The sequence below is a fragment of the Pagrus major genome, chromosome 1, assembly GCF_040436345.1.
Source record: "Pagrus major chromosome 1, Pma_NU_1.0".
In the NCBI taxonomy this organism is placed as follows: domain Eukaryota; kingdom Metazoa; phylum Chordata; class Actinopteri; order Spariformes; family Sparidae; genus Pagrus; species Pagrus major.
In genome coordinates, this window is record NC_133215.1 from 9,949,508 (window position 1) to 9,970,451 (window position 20,944).

General features: G+C 43.2%; 1 protein-coding gene, 1 long non-coding RNA gene and 4 other non-coding genes across 6 annotated transcripts in view; all 6 read right to left on the reverse strand.

The window, feature by feature from the left end:
* Window positions 1-355: 355 nt before the first annotated feature.
* Window positions 356-2,864, reverse strand: LOC141002702 (uncharacterized). The gene is made up of 8 exons (XR_012179643.1): window positions 2,716-2,864; window positions 1,979-2,088; window positions 1,672-1,735; window positions 1,413-1,471; window positions 1,159-1,208; window positions 898-945; window positions 627-695; window positions 356-496 (listed from the first exon to the last, which is right to left on the reverse strand). It is a non-coding gene; the product is annotated as an uncharacterized lncRNA (long non-coding RNA).
* LOC141007003 (small nucleolar RNA SNORD60) lies at window positions 765-854 on the reverse strand. Its single transcript, XR_012179990.1, has one exon. It is a non-coding gene; the product is annotated as a small nucleolar RNA SNORD60 (small nucleolar RNA).
* On the reverse strand, window positions 1,026-1,115 carry LOC141007009 (small nucleolar RNA SNORD60). Its single transcript, XR_012179991.1, has one exon. It is a non-coding gene; the product is annotated as a small nucleolar RNA SNORD60 (small nucleolar RNA).
* On the reverse strand, window positions 1,280-1,369 carry LOC141006995 (small nucleolar RNA SNORD60). Its single transcript, XR_012179989.1, has one exon. It is a non-coding gene; the product is annotated as a small nucleolar RNA SNORD60 (small nucleolar RNA).
* LOC141007016 (small nucleolar RNA SNORD60) lies at window positions 1,549-1,638 on the reverse strand. Its single transcript, XR_012179993.1, has one exon. It is a non-coding gene; the product is annotated as a small nucleolar RNA SNORD60 (small nucleolar RNA).
* Window positions 2,865-4,700: 1,836 nt separating the features above from the next.
* Window positions 4,701-20,944, reverse strand: part of LOC140995104 (uncharacterized) — a 40,474-nt gene continuing 24,230 nt past the window's right edge. The window contains exons 12-22 of the mRNA XM_073465025.1: window positions 20,157-20,255; window positions 19,887-20,071; window positions 19,198-19,279; window positions 16,907-16,974; window positions 15,039-15,146; window positions 14,400-14,501; window positions 14,048-14,186; window positions 12,107-12,912; window positions 11,380-12,022; window positions 9,340-9,964; window positions 4,701-6,694 (exon numbers count right to left, since the gene is read on the reverse strand). Coding sequence (XP_073321126.1) covers window positions 6,598-6,694; window positions 9,340-9,964; window positions 11,380-12,022; window positions 12,107-12,912; window positions 14,048-14,186; window positions 14,400-14,501; window positions 15,039-15,146; window positions 16,907-16,974; window positions 19,198-19,279; window positions 19,887-20,071; window positions 20,157-20,255 — 2,954 coding nt within the window. The 3' untranslated portion in view covers window positions 4,701-6,597. The remainder of the gene's footprint in view (window positions 6,695-9,339; window positions 9,965-11,379; window positions 12,023-12,106; window positions 12,913-14,047; window positions 14,187-14,399; window positions 14,502-15,038; window positions 15,147-16,906; window positions 16,975-19,197; window positions 19,280-19,886; window positions 20,072-20,156; window positions 20,256-20,944) is intronic.

A 20,944-nucleotide genomic window follows, 5' to 3' on the forward strand; every position in this document is an offset into this window, starting at 1 on the left:
TAGTTGAATGCTGCAGCTGTTTTGCTGTGAAGCTCCAGAAATGTTTTGCGGACGACAAAACTTAACCTGAACTTTTCCTTTAAGCTGTTGTCCTATCAAGCGGTTCAATCAGTTTCACGCCAGAAATTTTGGGACAAGGTTGAAAAGAGCCACTTATTTTCAATTATAGCAACTGATCACATGTAAAATGGCAGGGAACTATTTCACTATTGGTGTGTCCATCTAACAGAAGGTGAATACTAACTAACTCACTTTCCTCATCAGTCACATTATAGTATATTTCTTATTTGGCCAAAATCCACCAAATACTACATAATAGTACCAAGACTTCCCAACAGACCATTCAGAAACAGAATAAAGTCAGTTATTGTTTATTAACAAATACAACTTATACATTAAAAAATATATAGTTTCTCCATTCAGGTTTCTCCTGGAGCTCGAGGGCAGCTGCTTTCTAGCCAGTGGCGACATTTGAATAAAAAGGGCGTCGAGGCACCTGAAAGAGAGAAATCCAAATCAGACAATGTCAACAAACAGAAATATGATCCATTGTGGCCTCAGATAAAAATTGGAGTCAGGGAGCAAGCAGCTCTAATACGAGGTGTCAGAAACACACACACTCTTACCTTTACCGTGAACTAGATCACCAGGATCATGAAGAGTTACTTTCCTCATTTGTTGAGTCCTGAATCAACCTGTAAGAGAGGAGCCCAGTTTTAATTCACAAAGAAACTTCATGTGTGCAAACAGGACGTCTACTGTAGGAGCCTCAGAATAAAGCTAGAATCAGGAGCTGGAGTTCAGCTCTCATAGTAGGTGTCAGAAAAGTTTATTTTAGTTTGTCATCACCGGCTGAAAGTTACACAAATGCAGAACGTACTGCAAACATGAACTCACCAGCTCTCAAGCCCAAAACTCTGAACTCTTCTGTCTTCCCACGTGTACCTTTGAAAGACAGTGGGACAAATAAAAGTTAGCAAAAGAGTAACAATGTTTAAAAAGAGGTGAACACTGCAAAAACACATGAGCCTCAGAATAAAGCTAGAATCAGGAGCTGGAGTTCAGCTCTCATAGTAGGTGTCAGAAAAGTTTATTTTAGTTTGTCATCACCGGCTGGAAGTTACACAAATGCCGAACATACTGCAAACATGAACTCACCGGCTCAGACCCAGCAATCTTGGATGTTTGTCCAGTCTTCACATTTTTACCTATAAAAGAAATTGGACAGATAAAGTTATTCAAATGTGACACTATTGAGGTGAAGAGTGCAGAAACGCATGAGCCTCAGAATAAAGCTAGAATCAGGAGCTGGAGTTCAGCTCTCATAGTAGGTGTCAGAAAAGTTTATTTTAGTTTGTCATCACAGGCTGAAAGTTATATAAATGCAGAACATACTGCAAACATGAACTCACCAGCTCTCAAGCACAGGAAACAGCAAGAAATCTGAACTCTTCTGTCTTCCCATTTTTACCTTTGAAAGACAGGATGGATAAAAGTTAGCAATGAGTTACTATTTCAAATAAAAAGGTGGAGATTGCATCAATATATGAGCCTCAGAATAAAGCTAGAATCAGGAGCTGGAGTTCAGCTCTCATAGTAGGTGTCAGAAAAGTTTATTTTAGTTTGTCATCACCGGCTGAAACTGTATCACATGTCAAGATATGAACTCACCAGCCAGTCTTCTAAAACCACAGCAGCGACCATCTCCATGTTCTCATCTGCACCACCATCGGCTCTACAGAGACAAACATAACAATTTTAATGCTTTAAAATGAAAAAAATGGAGCATAAGGTGAGTTAAAATTAGGTGCTGCCATTCAGCTCTCAAAAAACATGTAGTGAAATGTGTTTTACATCTTTTCTATTTCATATTTCCACTTTTTTTCTTAATCAAAATGCGACACCAGGGTGCTCCTCGCCGTCGCAGTCCATATCCTTAATTGATTCACAGTACATTTTATCACGCAGATTAACTCACATTTGCTCTCGTCCAGTGAGAGACATCTTCAAGGCAATACTTCTTCAGATCCTTCATCTCAACAGTCATGGGTGTCGTGGAGGCTTGGACTCCAGCATGCCTCCACGGGACTAAGTGGAAAGAAACAACAAGAATTCATTCAAGTCGTAGCATTATTTCATCCACTTATGTTTTTTTTCTCTCTTTTAAATTCCAACCTCAGCTCACATAATATGTCTATAATACACTGTGTATATTAGAGACAGACAGCTGATGTACATAGTCTGTGTACCATTAAAATCCATTTTCATTACAGAGGGTTAACTTCCTCACAAGAACTTGGATGTTAAACAACTGCTTTAAACTAGAAGTAGGGGGGAATTTGAGCAGTATCCAGACATCAAGAAAAACGTGTATGTGCAAACCTATAACAGTGATAAGACTAGATTTGATGAGAGTTTACTGCTATTTGAGCAACATTTCCAATAGGACAGATTAATTTAGTCATGTGCAGGAGAAAAATAACCACAGTAAGGCTGTAAATGTTAATGCAAAGTCATGTTTTGTGGATCAATGTAAGATAAGTCAGATTCGTTAGTTAAATAATACATAGCATGAATCACTAATCACATCTGACTGTTTTAACACGTGGTGGACATCAGTTCAGTCTGGGAGCTCTGGCCCTTACAGGACAGCCACGTGTTGCAGTGCAGCCCACAAAGCTAAGTTAGCAAACAATGTTTCAATATAAAACTCACTTGTTTGACTTCGCTCTGGTGATCTCTCAGCATATTTTCAGCCAAACCGACACAATCGATTCATATTTGCTGCCACGAAATAAAGTTTGGAAAAACCACCGAGAGCAGCAGCAGCGTGGCTCCATCTCTCCTCTCGTGCTGCCAGTGGAGAACAGAGGAAGTGAACATAACCGGCTTCCGTAGAACAGGAAGTCCCTCCCCTTTCTGAGCTAGCTAGCAGGCTAGTTAGCTAACGTTAGCTAGCTTAATTCGTCGGACTTTTATGAAAAGAGGAGTAATTGTTATGAATTTCTGGTCACATAATACGCTTATCGGGCCACCATTAATATACTGGATATACTACCTGAACAAGTGGTCTTTTAAACAAAGATTCAACAACGATGAAGTTGTTAGCAACGAGCAGCGACATTTTCCCATAAGTCTTAGCAGCCGCGATTAATGTGCCAAAGCCTCATGGGGGTTGTAGTTTTTAATGCTAACGAGATAATTGTCATTTTATCCTGAGGACCCAGTGAGGTAATAGGTGCCAAATTTGCTTATAAAGTGAACAACAAAAAACATTCAACATTTCTTCAGTAATTCAGTCTGTTAAGAGTTTGAAAAACGTCTCTGGATAACTTTGAATTGAAATATTACTATAATTGATGTGGTATTTGAAAAGCTTCAATAGTATATATACACTGAATACAACAGTCACTATATCAGATATATCACAGGGACATTTAAGTGCATGAGAGGTGGTATAGCAGTATATATAAGTCCCCTAAAATGGTGCAATCAGTCAATCTTCAAATCAGGATGGGCTTGTTTTTCGTACATATTGGCCTATGAAAAATCTCTCAACTTTGATTATAAGAGAGTTGTGACAAAGATTTTGTAATGTGTTGTGTGTGCTTGTTGGCATCAACTCTGTCAACTTCAGTGCTGCAAAATATTGTAACAAGTCTGCTGGATATGTGATATCATGATGAAACTTTGAAGGTACATACACCTTAAGTGCTTTATTTCTAAATCATAAAATATAATTATTATTTGCATATCATCCAGGTAATGCTGTGCAGGAGACTATATATATATATTGTCTTAGATGTTGGTTTGTGTTGTATTTCCTGGTTCTAAATGTTGCAGAGTGTCCAGTAGCATACAAAATACAGAACATACATTACACATATATAATATATAAAATTAAAATTAAACTGCACTACAGTAAAGTGACAACTTGTTCTTAAACTTGCCTTCACTCACTTAGCATATATTTAATTTTGTCACCCAGTCCTAGCACCCATGAAGAGCTTTTGAGGAGATGTCAACATATCAAGATATATATAATGCATTGCGATATAGCCTAAAAATATTGTGACATTAATTTAAATTCATGTCGCCAAACCATGGTTTGGTTTTAGTTCCACTTAAGGCAAGTCTTAATGCTAGACTATACAGTGATATTTGAGACAAAAATGAGCAGGACTATGGCAAGCATTTAAGAAATATTGAGGTTGAAAGAGACCCTCCACCAACCAAACCTTACACAATTTTCTGATGATTAAAAAGCAACTAAATTAGATTTTTGAAAATGCATTTATTGTTCCAGTTACATTTTCTGTAAATATCATCTATAGTCTTATAGTCCAAATGTTGTTTCAAGGTCTTCTCTACACTCCCAGGTAGGCTATGTCATTCTAATAAAAAATAACCCAATATTAAAATTTAAAATACTTAGTCTGAAAAATATCACAGTCAGCCTTAAAAAGTCCCATTATATTTAATATTTTTAGGACGTAAACTCCTATCATTTAACCTCCCAGAATCTCAGTGATGCTGCAGATCACATGACCCTGAAAGTGTAATGTAACCTGTGCTCCATCAGTTTGGGTGAAGGCCCTTTCTTGTTTCAACTGGTCCAACGTCAGTCGGTTCCAGTACGATGTGAAAAGCCTTTCCAACAGAGTGAGAACTGCTAAAAGAACCACACTCAAAGAGTCACGTCAGGTTTAATTTATACATTTATTCTCATCACAGCTGTACAGGAATGCATCGTCACAGCAGAAACACAACCTAAACCCAACCATGGCACAACAGCCGTCACAACACATCCAGAACTCAACCATTAAATGTACAGGCTCAATCAGCTCACCTCAATTCAATGTCTATAATTATCATCAATATTATTATTATTATAATTATTATTATTCACATAGAACCATCTGTCTCTCAAATATATCTTTGTTTTCAAAGAGCATAAAAATACAAGTGGACTCTTCATTGGGATGAACATTGGTGGTTGATCCACTGTCTGGCCTACATGGAAGGACCACTGAAAACTGGGGAGCCGAGGAGGAGCGGAGCCAATTTATTACAGCTTACAGGAGGGGGGTTTATAAGGGCTCGTACAAGGCTTCTCAATGGTTACAGGAGGAGCGCAGACAGGGTGACTGATTTCAGGGATCATATAGGACTCACGACTCAACCTATAAGCTATTTTTTGACATCGCACACACACATAAGGAGCAAGGGGTTTGTAAGGAACCAGCAAAAAAAACATTTAAAATGTGAGATTGAACTCAAGAAAAAGACAAAAAATAAATATTGAATATATGAAAGAACACTACCAAGGCACAGAGAGATGCAGAGTAAACAAAACGGACACAGAGGGAGATAAAAAGTGGGGGTAGACAAGATGGAAGGTGGGCAGATTAGAGGCAGTTTCACTAACCAACACTAGAGGGAGCTCTAACAGCTCAAATACCCAGGTATATTTTAAACTCTATGTATGTATACTGGATGTACTATATAAAGCATTGAAATATAGGATTATCTTTTAAAAACACTGTTCACTGCAGCAGGACAAAGGGATACACCGCATGAGTGTGCTTGTATATATGTGTCTTTGCATGTAAATGTGTGTGTGTGTCTGTGTGTGTGTGTGTGTCTGTGTGTAGATTCATTTCCGAGCAAACCTCCATAGGTGGAGCTAAACACCAACAAAGCAGAACACCAGTGAGAATACAACCAATGTAATGTGCATGTGTGTGTGTGTATGTCTGTGTGTGTGTGTTTGTGTCTCAAAATTCATGGACACACATCTATATCGTCGTTCTGATCATTAGAATAAACTACTGTACGAGTGGGAGGACATTGACATGAGCATCAGCAGGGACTACACACACTCGTAACAACAACAACGGCAACAATAACAACAACGGCAACAACAACAACATGGAGAGAGACAACACACAGGTCAGGAAGTCCGGCTAACCACAATCCTCCACTCACACAGAAGAGAAATAGAGGCTGCGATTCATCTGGAAAAATGACATCGCAGGAGTGAGACAGACTCAGAAAGCGGCCTGTCTTTGCATGTGCTTTTAAAAATTCTCTCCGGTATCTCATCTGTATGCGTCTTGTCTAACTATCTAGCTATCTATCTATCTATCTGCCTGTCTGTCAGTCAGTTTATGTGCTTATTTTTGCAAGCAATATGCTTATCTGTCTGTCTCCCTGTCTGACTGAGTTAGGATCTCTGCCAGAGTCTGTAGAGATAAAAGGATGAAGAAAATGATTGTGCTTCTCGATGCACGCAGCCGTCCGAGGCTGGGCGGCGGGCGACTCGCTGGGCTGCAGAGGTCAGAGGTTGTGTGGGAGCGGCCTCCTCGCATCGGGAGGCGTGCTAGAGCTACCGCACCAGACGAAGAGGACTCCCTCCTCAGTATAATGTACAAGGCTACATGAGAAGCGCTCACGCACATGCTCAGACACACACGCACACACTCTCTCGGAGCGCCAGCATCGAGCCTTGGGAGAGTTTTCTTGAACACCTACACATGATGGAGGGGAGAGAAGGGGGGAGAGAGGGCTTGTTGGAAATGAGACGATGGCAGGAGATCAGTCCAGCATTGCATCCAGTTGGTCTGCCAAGTCGTCAAACATGCTGCCGATGTCGTCCAAGATGGAGACCGTCGCCTTTTTGCTGGAAAGAGAGCTGGAGAGCAAAAAAAAAAAAGAAATTTCGCTGATTATGATGCAGACACAGCACAGTCAGAGAAGAAGACTGAAAATGTGAAGTGGAGAGAGCGAAGTGGTTTGGAAAGTATTCTTCCACATTGAAAATCAGCATTTATATAAAACTCTTAATGATAACTGTAGTGTCCCTCAGATACTAATTAATCTTCAAGGATCAGTTCACCCAAAAATGAATATTCAGTCATTATTCACTCAGCCTCGTGCTGACGGAGAGTCAGGTGAAGTTTCTTTGTCCACAAAACATTCCTGGGGCTTCACAGCAAAACAGGGTTGCAACATCCTCCTAAACAACTGAAGTAAATGGAGACTATTTTTAAACTGCAAAAACAACTAACAAGCATCTTGTCTCCCTCTCATCTGCCGTAATCCAAGTCTCTGAAAGCCCCAAGATAAAAAAAAAAAATATTTGAAAAGACATTATTTATCCACATGACGCCCATACTTACCAACCTTCCCAGTTTTCCCAGAGGACTCCCATTTCACTCCAAGAGTCGCAATTCTCCTGTCTTTCTCCCAATTGATGACAGTTTTTCACACGTTTTCCTCTTTTAGTAATAACAACCTGTTCTGGCACTGTAGTCTACTGTACTGTTGCGCCTCGTGCTCCTCAGTGAGAAATGGAGAGAAGAAAGAAAACAGATTCCTTCAGATGTCCTAAAGAGAAGAATTCCTGTTTCTTATGTATGTATGTCTCTTTTTAATTTTGGGTGAACTTATTCTTTAACAGCTTTTTAATCCTGCGATAACACATTTGTTTTGGTGCAGTTGTATCAACTCTTGAGGGGGATATCTCGCTCCATAGCTGCTAAATGTTGCACTATGTTCACCAGCCAGTCATTAACCCGCAGGTGAACACAGTCAAACTGGGTTTTTAGAGCTTTGTTGCTGAAAACAGCTGCCTGCTGCTTGAAGCGCGGGGAGAGTGAACCGAAATAGAAGAGTGAAAATGAGCTGAAACTTGCTGTAAGATGAGCGCAGCTGCAGATTTAGGTGATAATCCTCAGCAGGTTTATCACTACGAGTGATCCCTGTCACATTATTTTCACTTAATCACTTGATACATTGCTATTATAGAAAATATTGATTGTAGCTGCTTTAAACGTACGATTGTAAAAATCATCATCAGATCAAAACCCCGTTTTTGATTCTATTCATGGTCAGCAGGTTCTCCGAAGAACCCGTACATGTGTGCGCTGTCAGAGCTGCAATAAGTCACTGCTAATTCAAACGGAACGAGTCCTCCTGCTGCACAGGAAATGCAGCGTATTTGTTTGGTTGTCCCGTAAAACAGATGCACCGGTTGATTTTCTGTTCTATTTCTGTCGAGGTAGCTGCTCAGAGTGTTCGCTGTAGTATTAAAACACACATCCTGTTAGCACCGTAACCAAGGGTTTCACCAGATCAACTGTGACTGAAACCTGAAGACCTGTCAATTTACAGCATGGCAACTGGTTTCAAAAACTTTGTTTTGGTCTGTTTGTGTTGAAACTGTACGGTACACATCAGAGCTGTCGAATTTAATAACACTTTATCACTGAAAAGGGGACAAAAGGGGCCCACTGCAGCAGGGACCTTTAATTTGGAAGTGAATGAAAGTGATTTGAAATGTTGAATGTTTTTATCAGGTCTCCACAAAGTGCAAACTTCGGCTTCCGCTTGCTTGAAACTCAATGATTAAACGTTCCTCTGGAGTTTTAATTGACTTGCCTCCTTGAAGGAATAGTTCAACAGTTGAGAAAATGTGCTTATTCGCTCTCTCGCTGAGGGTGAGATAAGAAAGTCGTTGCCAGTTGGACAGCGCAGGTTGCCATAGTGACTGAACCCGACTCTGATTCCCCCGAGAGGCTGTTTCAACATGAACTCCTTCAGCCACAAATTCCTGTTTAACATTTCTTCTTCTTTTTTAAAACATTCAAAGGCTTTATTGCGCATTTCGTCGGTGAAGTGTGAAATACTAATTACGGGCTTGTGTGAAAAATAAGATTTGCAAAAAAGACATTAAAAGGATCAAAAATGTAAGATACACAAATACAAATCTACGTAAAAAGTCAAACTATGCTCAAGTGCAAATGTTGTGTTGCCAAGCAGGCCGATTCCCCACATTTTCAGTCACAATGCTAAGCTAGGCTAACCCCCTAGCTTACCTAGAAATCGTCTGCCTTCTGTTCGTTTTAATTGAACTGGATGGCGGTTTCAGTTCAGGGTGCTCAAAGTGCCAAAAAAGTACATTTGAAAAAACAAAACAATGGCTCTTTCCAGAAATCATGACTCAAGTTAATCCACAGAAGTTTCAGAAGCAGTTTCGTGAAGGAACTATGTTTTTTCTACCGAACTACATCCTCGAACTGTATCGTCACGCAGAGGGAAGCGTGCATCTGCTCGTGGACCAGAGGCTGGTGCTCGTGACAGCGTCAAAGCCTGGTGAACTTTTACTTGACGCCTGAAACATGTCCTCTCACTTTGCAGCTCTTCATTGTGTGAGGAAGAGCTAATTTATGCTCTGATTCTTGCATGGATGCCAACAAGTAGTCCAGAGAGGCTTTTCTTGGAAATAAATGGTACATTTTGTGGTAAAATCTGCAGATTAGCTGTATAAATACTCACTCATTTTGTGTGTCCTCCTCTTTGATCTTGTGTTCCACAGCCTGCACAGCTGCTGCCAAGGAGGCACTGGTCTCCTCCAAACGATGCTGCACCTCCTCCTTCTGCTCTCCTTCCGCTACTTGACCCTCCACCTCTCTCAGGTTCTCCTTTTCTTCTCTCTTCCTCTCCTCCTCCTCCTCCTCCTCCTTTTGCCTCCTGTGCTCCCTCTCTTTCCTCCTCTCTTCCTCCTCTCTCCTCCTGTCCTCTTCCTCCTCCATCTCCCGTCCTCCCACCAGGTCGATGGAGAGACCGGCGATGGAGGAGCGGGGAGGTTTGACAGGGTGTGGAGAGGGGGTGGAGGGACTCTGGGCCGGAGAGGGGGAAGCAAGAGGGAGTCCCGGAGAGAGGGAGGGAGCAGAAGGGGTGTCAGGAGCTGGGAGAGGGGCCGAGGCAGAGAGCGGGGAGGAGGCTTTGGGGGCCGGGGCCGGGGTCGGGGTCTGGGTCGGGGTGGGGCTGGCTGCAGCTGGACTGGTAGCAGCAGAAGTCGGGCTCATGGTAGCTGAAGCTACTATTGCTTTGCCGGGTTTAGGTGCTGTTGGAGGCCCACGGGGTTTGGGGGATACAGGAGGAGGAACACGCTTCGGCTCTGGTCAGAGAGAGGCAGAGAGAATGATCAACATCTTTAACCGGTCCATTGTATGGGATTCAGGGATTTTAGAGGCGGAAATGGGATACAACACTCATGATTATGTTATCATTCGAGTAAAATCACCTGAAATCTAATCATTGTGTTTTCATTGCCTTAGAAGGAGCCGTTTATATCTACAGAGGGAGCCAGTCCTCATCCCGTGGATTCAATAAGGGAAAATCTGGACACAGCATCATTTGATTGCTGCTCAGCGGCCCATGAAGCCAAAAAAGTCTAATTTCCTGGATGTAAAATTACCCAGATCTTCAGTATTGCTTCTGCATTGAGCGGCCCTAGAGACTTCAACCTGCTTCCGGTTTACCCTCCACTAACTTGAATGACAATAAAACAATTTAACGGTGCCGCTCTTCAAGACTTTCTAAATGCTATCGGACCAACTGGCTCAAATTCATTCAGTGACACGAGTCATTTTGCAGGGTTATCTAGCGTTATACAGCCGCTTCTTTCACAATATCAGCTTATGGGAAAGTACTTTTGGGCCGGTGTGCATCAAGTGACGTACTTATACAGTTTGGCCACGATGTCAAACTGGCTTCACAAATAAACTAAATCACTTAATCCTACACCGTGGACCTTTAAGAGAGCTCTTTAATTCCCTTCAATTACCAACCTTTGAATAACTTCCTCAGAATAATCAATTTTGGCAACAGAGCTTTGCAGAACAATAATACGATACGATCATATCATATCAATTTCACTGCAAGTCTGTTGAAAATATTCCAACTTTGTTTTCTCTATTTTTATTAAAATAAGTGTGAAGTAGCTCTGTGTGTTGTCGTGTCTGATTTCCATGGGAAATTAAGACTTTCTGCTTCAACATTAAAACGTTAGAGGGTATGAATATGTAACATACATATTTATCAATAAATAGGTCTCTTGTCTGCATACAACTAGAACCTAATCATATGGTTGTGAATTGTGGCCTTCAAAACTGTGTCAAAATTTGCAGGGGTCACTAAAAGGGTCTCGATATAAAATTCAGTTCATTTGGTTTATTAATAAGGCGGACCAATTCTGTAGGTGGTAGCACTTACTTTGACTCCACCATGCATAATACATTTTCAAAGACTGTGATTAAATGTTCAGTTCTGCTGCTGATAGTTCACATACTGATTAACATCTGATCCAGTAAAGCTTTAACGTTGCTGCTGTACCAGAAGTGATGGGAGGAATTCATATTTACAGATTCAGCCAGAACATTTCAGAATAAATATATGAGGGTGGAATAGGTATGAACCATATAATAGGAGGCCTAATCTATATTAAACGCAGGTTCATTTTGAATATATGAAGTTTGTGGGTCTCGACTAAATACCGATCTTCAGTTTTGTGTGTGAATGTGTGACTCTCACCAGGGCTCTGTGCCGTCTCAGTGTTATCAGGACCGGGTATGGGGACCCTGCGGGTTGGGGTCGGGGGGTCGGCTTGTCCCTTCCTCATCGTGACTGTGGACGGTTTAGGGGAGACCGGAGGCTTCAGCGACTTCCTCGCCTCCATCCACTCACAGCTCTCTCTGTTGGTCTCCGTCCTATCAGAGACCTCGGACACCGGCCTCCGCCGCAGGACCACGCCGCCGTTCTGCTGCGGCTCGCCTCCGCCTTTCTGACTGCTGTGAGAGTCTGATTGGTTATTGCTTTGAATGACCCTTTCTGTTTGCTCGGACGTGCGCGGTCTCCTGCGTATGGTGTCGGAGCCGGTTGTCATGGTAACAACAGTGGTAGCCACGGGTGCAGGTGCTTCAGAGTCTGTTGCCAGAGGACGAGGCTTCCTTCGGAGTGTCGCTGTGCCATCTGTGATCTCTGTCGCTGAGGAGACCACGGTGGAGCGGGGCCGGGGCTCTGGACGTTGTTGGGCTGGTTGCCGAGGTAACAGGTCAGTCTGATCACCAGGGAGGCCTTCTGGCCCACTGATGGTCCTGCGCCGACTTAAGACATCATCATCCTCAGATCCAAGACCCCCTGCACCTGCCTGGCGACGAAGAGTAGGAGGACTCACCTGGAGATCATATGACTGTCACACATGCATATCGTAAACATTTAAAAATTCTCACAAACCCGACACGCTGACACACACACCCACCTGTAGGTAGTTGGTGCTGCCTCCCAGATTCCTTGGCAGGGTTTTGGCTCCACCCACGATGGAGGTTTCCAGCATGGCAGCGAGGCTGCGAACGCTCCCAGAAGCCCCCTCTGATCTCTCCAGGCCTGCTGAGTCCTGAGATCTTCGAGCTGATCCCAGGCTGCCGCAGTCACTGGCTCGCCTCTCTCGATAGGTTGGCAGCCCTAAGAGCCCCTCCACCTGTCCCTCTCCCTCTCCCTCCCCGTCACCCCCGGTAATAGAAGAACAGGACCGTTTAGGTGGTGTGGGGGGCCGACCTTTCCGACGGGGGCGGAGGGTGACGGATGACTGGCTGCGGTTTACAGTGACATCATTAGGGGCAGGACGTGCCGAGCTGCTGCGGCACACAGTGGCGTATCTAGAGTCTGATTCTGAGCCAATTAGACTGTGAGTTCTCCGCCGCTCTTCCTCCTCACTGGGCAGGCGGAGCAGCGGCACCGACGAATCCACGGCCGCCATCTGGGTGGAGGGGCGCGGCCGAGCCCTGGGGGAGGCCTGCTGGGTGCGGGCATGTGGTGGGGTTTGTGGTGGGGTTTGTGTGGGTGTGTGGGGAGGGGTCTGGGCATGTGTGAGACCTGGGCGAGGTTTGGCCAGTGGGCTGGGGGCACCGTCCCTCTGCTTCCTCACCTCCTTCCGGGGCTCGGAGCTGGTGCTGCCACCCGGACTGGATGGAGGCGTCGAGGGGCTCTGAGGAGGCTCAGAGCTACTTTCTCCTCTCTGTATCTCCTTCAGTCTCCTCACCCCCAACATCAGCTTCTTCTGATGGCCTGAGGGGAGGCAGAGGTGTGGAGGAATAGTTATTGTCAGATAGAAAGAGAATAAAACATATTTGGACTTCAAAGCTAAGCGAGGGTGTTGGAAAAGAGCGTCTGTTCCTGGAAAAAAGCTAATCTTCAATGGCGACCCCATCCTGCGCTTGCAGGCATTATCGTTACATCTGACTGGTACCAGGCCTCAGAACATCTGAGTTTTACTGATGGGCCTATCTGTATTTTTAAAAAATTTAGAAAGTAACCATAATGAAATACAGAACAAATTAAGTTCAAGTCTCCCTCCAGTCATAAATTTGTATTTCATTCTTTCTACAGTTGAATGTTCGAGTTCCAGAAGGCTGTTTTCACATTCACTGACTGGAAGAGTACAGTTTGTCTGTGCTCAATGATTTCACAGATAGTTTGGAAGCAAATCCTGCTCAAATATTCATCTTACATCTTGCGTCTAAAAGTTAAACTTTGGAAGTGAAAAATAATCACATATTCATAGATCCTGAAATTTTAAATGAAGGAGAAGACTGTATGTCATTCTAAGGATTTTAACAAGACTATTAAGTACTATGAAGTATATATCTCATCAGGCTCATTATCTGTACTTTTATAAAATCCCATTCTGATATTTTTTTTTGTGCTAATTATCATGTGTGGCCCGTTAACCATGGTGGGCAGGAGGTCGTGTGCCTCGGGCATCTGTATAGATTTTCTTGTTCTGCTCTGTACACGTGACATCTGTTGCATGTTGTCCGTCCTGAGAATGGAGGGTGTGGTTAATAGTCATACATAATCCATTACCGTGGCAACCAGACTGCCGTTCTGACAAAAAACAAACCCACTAGCATGGATTAGCAATAGCATTGATATTAGCATGGCTAAGCAATAGTATGAATATGAGCAGGGACCTTTAATTCTTGTGTGAATTGTAAAGAGACACAACGGGCTGAATAACAAGTGGGATTAGTATTCTTAAAATAACATCGGTACAGACTGATGTCTAATCCTGATTGCTAGTTATGACTGATGTGTCTTTTATTCTTAAGTCTCAAAAAATGATACTTTTATGTGAAGTGAACAAAATCAAAGCGTTATTATGTAGTTTTATTCCTAGATTAATAAAGTAGCCGTGTTTTACCGAGCTTAGTGATGCCAATCTCTTGCAGATCCTCCAGGCTGATGTCGGAGATGAAGTCAATGTTTTCATACCCGTTCTGCACCAGAACCTGGTAGTACTGACTCAGGCCCAGGTGAGACAGCCAGTCTCCCAGATTTGCCTAAAGCACAAACAAACACACACACACACACACACACACACACACACACACACAACATGGGAACAATGTTAAAAAGCTTGTGCACAGATTACAAGATAGACATTACAGTTTGACTGTATTCTGCAGCACGTGCAGGTATTTGCGTGCATGCAGCTGCCAAAACACAACATTTCCCACTTTATCTACTTTGTGTAGTGCACGTGAGGGCCTTACAGGCTTGTGGTCAGGCAGCCAGTCTGTGGAGGGCAGCTTGCTGATCTCTGATGTTAACTTCTTTCGATGTCCAGGCTTCATGACCCCGATAGCCGTCAGGTCCTTCAACGCAAAGCACACTTAGTCACATCAGGAAATCAGCACAACTACTGTAGGTGTTTTTTTTTCTTTCAAATGTAAACAGCTTCACGTGCACGTTTGACATTTGTACATGAGCAGCATGTGGTATGCCCTCAGGAATATTTTGCTTTGGATAATCTCTGGTGAGTGTCCCCTGCCCTGAGGGGGGTTAACGTCATACCATTGTGTCTGCTTCAATACACAAACGCACACACAAACACACACATACACACACTGGCACTAAAAACACACTCAAGGACAAACAGAGAGTAGCGTTTACAGCACAGACTGGAGCACACGGGCCATGTGTGAACACAGGTATGTAAATGAAGCCGACAGAGTATGAGGAGTGACTGGCTGAGGCTCAGGACTCACACCGGGGGGTCAGGTGACAGAGACAGGAGGGTCATGATGACATCATCCGGGTTCGGTGGGGAGCTGATTTGAGAGCTGTGCTGGGGGGCGGAGCCTTGACAGACAAGGGGCGGGGCGTGAGGGGGTCAGGGGTCATGACCTTACCTCAGGGGTCATGCGGCTAATGGTGTCTAGATCATATCCCGCGGTGAGGAAGTGGGTGGTGTAGAACTGCAGCTGAAACTCACCCAGCCACGTCACTACTGCCTGCTTCTAGAACACAGAACACAGAACACTACTGCCTGCTTCTAGAAGAGTCCGCACGGGTCTTCTAGAGCACAGAACACAGACCCGTTCTAGAACACAGCATAGCAGCCTGCTCTAGAACTGGAGAACAGAACCCTGCTCTACAGCTACATCTAGAACAGCAAGGGAAAGGGGAACCTGCTCCGGGACACATTACAGAACAATAACCCTGAGATACCCGCCGACACAAATACAAAGAAAAATACCGGCATAATTTACCCTGCTGCTTAAAAAACGGAGTAAATCAAATCGGACTTTTCAGGAATAATAAATTGATCTCTCTGGATACACATTACTCCCCAACAACACTGCTTATAATTCATAAATGTTCTTAAAAATAGAAAGACATAAGCATCACCTCTTACCCCTAGTGGTAGCTAGCCATGCAGATTTATTTGAAAAGTTTTGAGATCCCTGCTGCGAGACTTGCCGCCGATACAACAGAGGTAAATGGAAGTTCATACATGGTGTTAATAGCATTGGAACAATACATTTGAAAATCTTAACAAAACTGTGTTGATGAAGGTTCACCAGGTCATGGTAACTCTAGTTCAATTCATTCATTTCAGCCTCTTGGATGAGAGGTGAAACGTCTTCAAGAAACTGAAATATGTCCGGTTGCCTACGATACAGGTCTGTGTTTTACCAAAAATGGGAACAGCTTTCATTTCGCACAGTAGAGCTACAACAATAAGTGAATCACAAAAAATAATTAATCGCCAACTATTCTGACAAATCGAGAAGTCGTTTCAGTCATTTTTCAAGCAAAAATGTCAAACGCTTGCTGGTTCCAGCTCCTTAAATGTCAGGATTTGCTGCTTTTCTTTGTCACGCATGACAAAAACTGTTAAAATGAAGTGAAAGTAATCAGCAGAATAATCTGCAATGAAAATAATCAATAGTTGCAGGCCCCCTGACAGTTTTCTCTCAGAACTACTAAAGGCAAAAACAGGTAAAACCTGATCAGAGCGAGAGCTGTGGATTATAAACTAAGGGTAAAGGTTTCTGTTCCTGAGAGGAGTTTGCACAGTTTGTCACCACAATGACATTTCCATTCACCTCTGTTGTTCTATTGTTGAGTCATTTGGTGATTTCAAAACTGCACGTGACCGTACGGCTAGACACGACTAGATTATCACCATTAAGGGTAAGAGGGACCAGAACGTCTTTGTCGTTCTTTAACAGTTCAAATCGGACATTTTTTTTGGGAAAATCGAACACATCCGAGCTGTTATTTTGTGAATGAATTTACTGTCGAACACTGTTGGACGTGATCAACCAATGAGGACACGCTAAGAGCACTACTGCTGTCGCCTGGCAACCGTCCTATAACACACACACGGAGAGTTAAACCCTCAGATTCGCGGAGCACGCAGCGCTGCTGGCAGGTTCTAGAGCAGAGCAGCAGCATGTGGCCACCTGGTGTCTCAGTGTGATGTGAGGACGGGGAGGGGTTGGTGGGGATCGGGGTGGTGGAGGGGGGCAGAAGGCAAGACAGCGACTGACTCTTCGACGTGTCTGTCGCTCTGCCTGTCTCCATGGTGACACACTCGCATGCCCATCCGCAGGGTGTCGCCCGTTCAGGTGCGACACGACCACCCTGGCGGACGCCTCACAGAGCCCCACTGACTTTCTCTCAAGCCAGAGCACTGGTTGAGAGGGGAAACGGGTGCAATAGAAAGAGGAGGCCACCGCAGAGTGAATGAAGCTGCCACCCAAAAACTCACTTTCCCATCATCCTCCTCTGCCTTCCGCTCAAACGACCGCTGTTCATGAACCGTGCTACTGGAGGAGCCTTGGGGTGGAGGTGAAAGGGGGGAAGACAAGGGAAAGAAACGAGAAGGAAAAAGAATAAAGTACACGACTTTAAGCAATAACAGACAGTTTTAGTTCACTCTTTTCTATTTTATTAATCACACTGGCAAATTTCCCATAATGTATCAGTAAACCTTTGTTTTAAATCGTATAAATACATTTATTTGATGTAGATTTACGTATGTGTCAAACTAGTTATTTATAAAATGTCTGTCCTGGCACTGCTATCGTTTCTGGATCCAGGAGTTTTATAATCATTTCTTAGAACAGAGTTTATTTGTAACTGATGATTACAAAGGAACTACTAATAACAGGGAAAATATAAATAAGTACTCTACTTTATAGGTGTTGTCATTCAATTATGAGTCATTTCTAGTCACTTATTTGGGAAATGAAAAGCTTCTTCTAACTCTTCTTCCTGAAATCGTACTGGAAGTCTGCTCTGTTCCAGTAAATGATTAAGAAATGGAACCTGGAAATGAAAACGGCACCTAGTTCCTTAATTGTTTTGCTTCAAAGCCAGGAAATGGTGTTATTTATCTCGAGATCGAGGCGCAGTCATTGAAAGTGTGAAGCTGCGGAAAAATCAAATCAAGTCAGGTTTATATTGTATTGTGTGGTCTTTCATAATAATTTTGGTAACAGCTTTCCTGCTTGGCCGGCTTTGTGGTGTTTTAGCGCCACACTTCCCACATATCACTTAAACCGGTGGAGTGACAGCAGATTAAAATATGCTAATTTATCTGCTTCTTTCAAAGCGAGGTTAGGAAACCAACAACAACTACAAGCACAATGCCCGAAATGAACTGGAATAGCTGAGACACCACATAAATGTCTACACAATACACTCTATGTCTAAATGTACTTCAACATTTCAGTCATTATCGACTCACACTCAAACCAAAGGAAAGTTGGGAGAAATTTCAGAGAGCTGCACGGCTAAATTACATCGCATCATTCTCCTAAACAACTGAAGAAGATGGGGATTTGTTTTAAAACATAACTGAAAAAACAAAATGGTTCCAGACAGCTTTAATGGTGTAATCCGAGGCCTTGGAAGCCCCGAGATCCCAAATGGATTTGAAAAGACGTTACTGACACCCTTCTCAAAGCTAAAATCTACAGCGCACCCTGTCTGAAGTGGGTGCACGAGCTCGACCGTGCATCGAGGGTGTAAGTAATATCTTTTCAAATATATTTGAGATCTTCCAGAGACCTGGATTATGCTGGACGAGCTGTATGGGACCATTTTATGGTTTTATTGGTTATTTTTTTTACATTTTAAAACAAGTCCACATCTACTTCAGTTGTTGAGGAGGATGCTTCAACACTGTTTTGCTGCAAAGCTCCAGAAATGTTTTGTGGACGAAGAAACACCAGCTGACTTCCCAGCAGCCTGAGGGTGAGTTAATAATGACTTTTCATTTTTGAGTGAACTTGTCCTTTAAAAGTGGGCTCTGAATCAGCGTAATCATGAATAAAGTCATTCAACATAGGCCGGTTAATAAATGCTGGTCCAGACAGCATCAAGCTGTGAGTGTCATCTGATTTTTAGCAGACTCACTGGAGTGAATATGTTGAGAGCTTTTCATTCTCAGGCTGATTTTATTAAACTGAAGTATTTTGATTTTTCTGTCTCCTCGTCTACGGCGGCCGATGCTGCTCGGGCTAATTACACTTCAACCTCTTTATTCTCACTTATTACGAGCAGCTGAAGTGTAAAACACACAAATTCCTGAGAACCTAAAACAATTTATCCCATGAAAGAGCAAGCTGTCCCTGGCTGCATTTTAGAGCAGCTTTTATAAATAAGGCATAACTTGAATCACTTTTATACAAGGACTGGGACGGGAAACGCTGCTTGTGTCTGATACGAACAGACAGGTGGACTTTAGAGAGCCAGTTTGACTAAAAGTGAAATGAAGAAAAAGTGATTCATAAATGCAGCGATTCAAACAAGCCCAGAGGCACTTGTTGTACCGATGAGCACCTTGATCTTTTTTAAATTGCTTTCCCCTTACCACAGACATTACCATTTCTTTTTATCAGCACATGAGGACAACCGTTTGAAATCACTGCTGTGTTTGATCAATTAGCAGCAAAATAGCCTTTTAACTCAAATGAAAAGTGGCACAAATTATCACTTCAAGTAGAGCTGAAGATATCTCATTGATGTCGTGTTTGGGTGAGTTGGTGCGCTTACTCGCTGACTGCTCGACAGACTGCGACTGCTCCAAGAGATGCTCCTTGGCTTTTACCGACTGGGACAGCACGGTGGCCAGGAGCTAAAAGACACACACACACACACACTCATAAAATGAAACATTTACTCAAGCATAGTCATTCAAATCCCAGAGGTGTCTTATGACTCAGCTCAGTGAGTGCACAGATTCTGGCTCGTGAACCTCTTCCTCCTGCAGTTTACCAATACAGCAGAACGTCTAGAATAAATACCTCTTAAAATAGACGATATCCCCGCAGCACAACATGGGAACATCACCCAATTTGGCGAATTGCTAATTGAGGAATTTTAAGGTAACACCTAAAAACAGCAGAGAGCATAAAGTGCACTGAAGACACTTCATTATTATGACTCTTTGTGTTGTTTTGGGAGCCCAATGGATGAGATATCAATACTAATTTTACCATGTGATTGATAAAAAGTCAGGAGGCCACCATCTTACTGCACCTGATCTACTGTTGAAGACAAACAATGTTGCTGCTCCAAATTAAGGTCAAAGTGTGCAGGAAACACAGTTGTGGTTAACTCGGAAGGTAGACCTGTTTCCTGAAAATGTTTTGCCGTTTCCCAGAAACGACGTGCCTTTCGATTTGTAAAGATCCAGCTGCAATGTGCACATGCACACAAATAAATGCAAGGACTACTCTCACCTTGACTCCTTCGGCCTGTGCGTGCAGGCCCGGAGCGTTAAGGCCGTGTGTGTTGACTCCTGGTGTGTTTGCCGGGTGTGGACTGGGTGCAGGGGTGGTCAGAACATGTGTGTTTCCAGAGCCCTGCAGGCTGGTTGATGACCGAACACTGCCGAGGCTGCCCACACTGCCACTGCGCTCGCCACCTCCACACACAAACACACACGCGCGGTGTTATATCCAGGACAAATAGTTTCACGTTGTTACCTGAAAACACACTTGTGAGTTTACCTGCCAGAGGTTTGCGCAGCACCCAGATATCCTCACTGGTGCTGCTCTGCTGTCCTAGAGTTGGAGAGCCTTGAGGACTCGGCTCAGCTGTCCTCGAACCTGAGATGCACAGACACAGACAGACAGACAGACAGACACACACACACGCACACAGACACACACACACACACACACACTTGTTACTGCTACTATTTCTCAAGAAAGTTCTTGCAGTAACTAATCACTAGCTACACAGACCCATATGATAATATGTGTGTAGGACTATATACTGTATATAAACTGTATAGTGTATCTTTTATACAGCATATATAGTATATAAACATATTTAACTCTTTAATGAACACCATCAAACACTCATAGTGGTTGCGCTAATAATTTTAAGACTTGTAAAACCCCACAAACCCTGAGAGAGGTTCATCATTGTGTGCTTGTCTGCACAATATCAAATATTAGAGAAGCACCAATCCACTTTTTTCAGTTCCAATCCAATTTTGATACTTGAATTTGGATATCTGCCGATACTGATACCAATGCCAGAAAGCTTTTTATAGATTAATACTACGTCCGCCAAAGAGGTTATGTTTTCACTCCTGTCTGTTTGTTGGTTGGTTGGTTTGTCAGCAGGATTACATAAAAACTACTGAATGGATTTCCACGAAACTTGGATGGAGGACGGGTCGCAGCCCAGAACAGACCCCATTAACTTTTGGTTTTGCAGATCTGGATAAAGGGACGGATCGAGGACTTCTTTTTCTCACTTACATTTTTCAATATTTCCGTTAATTTCT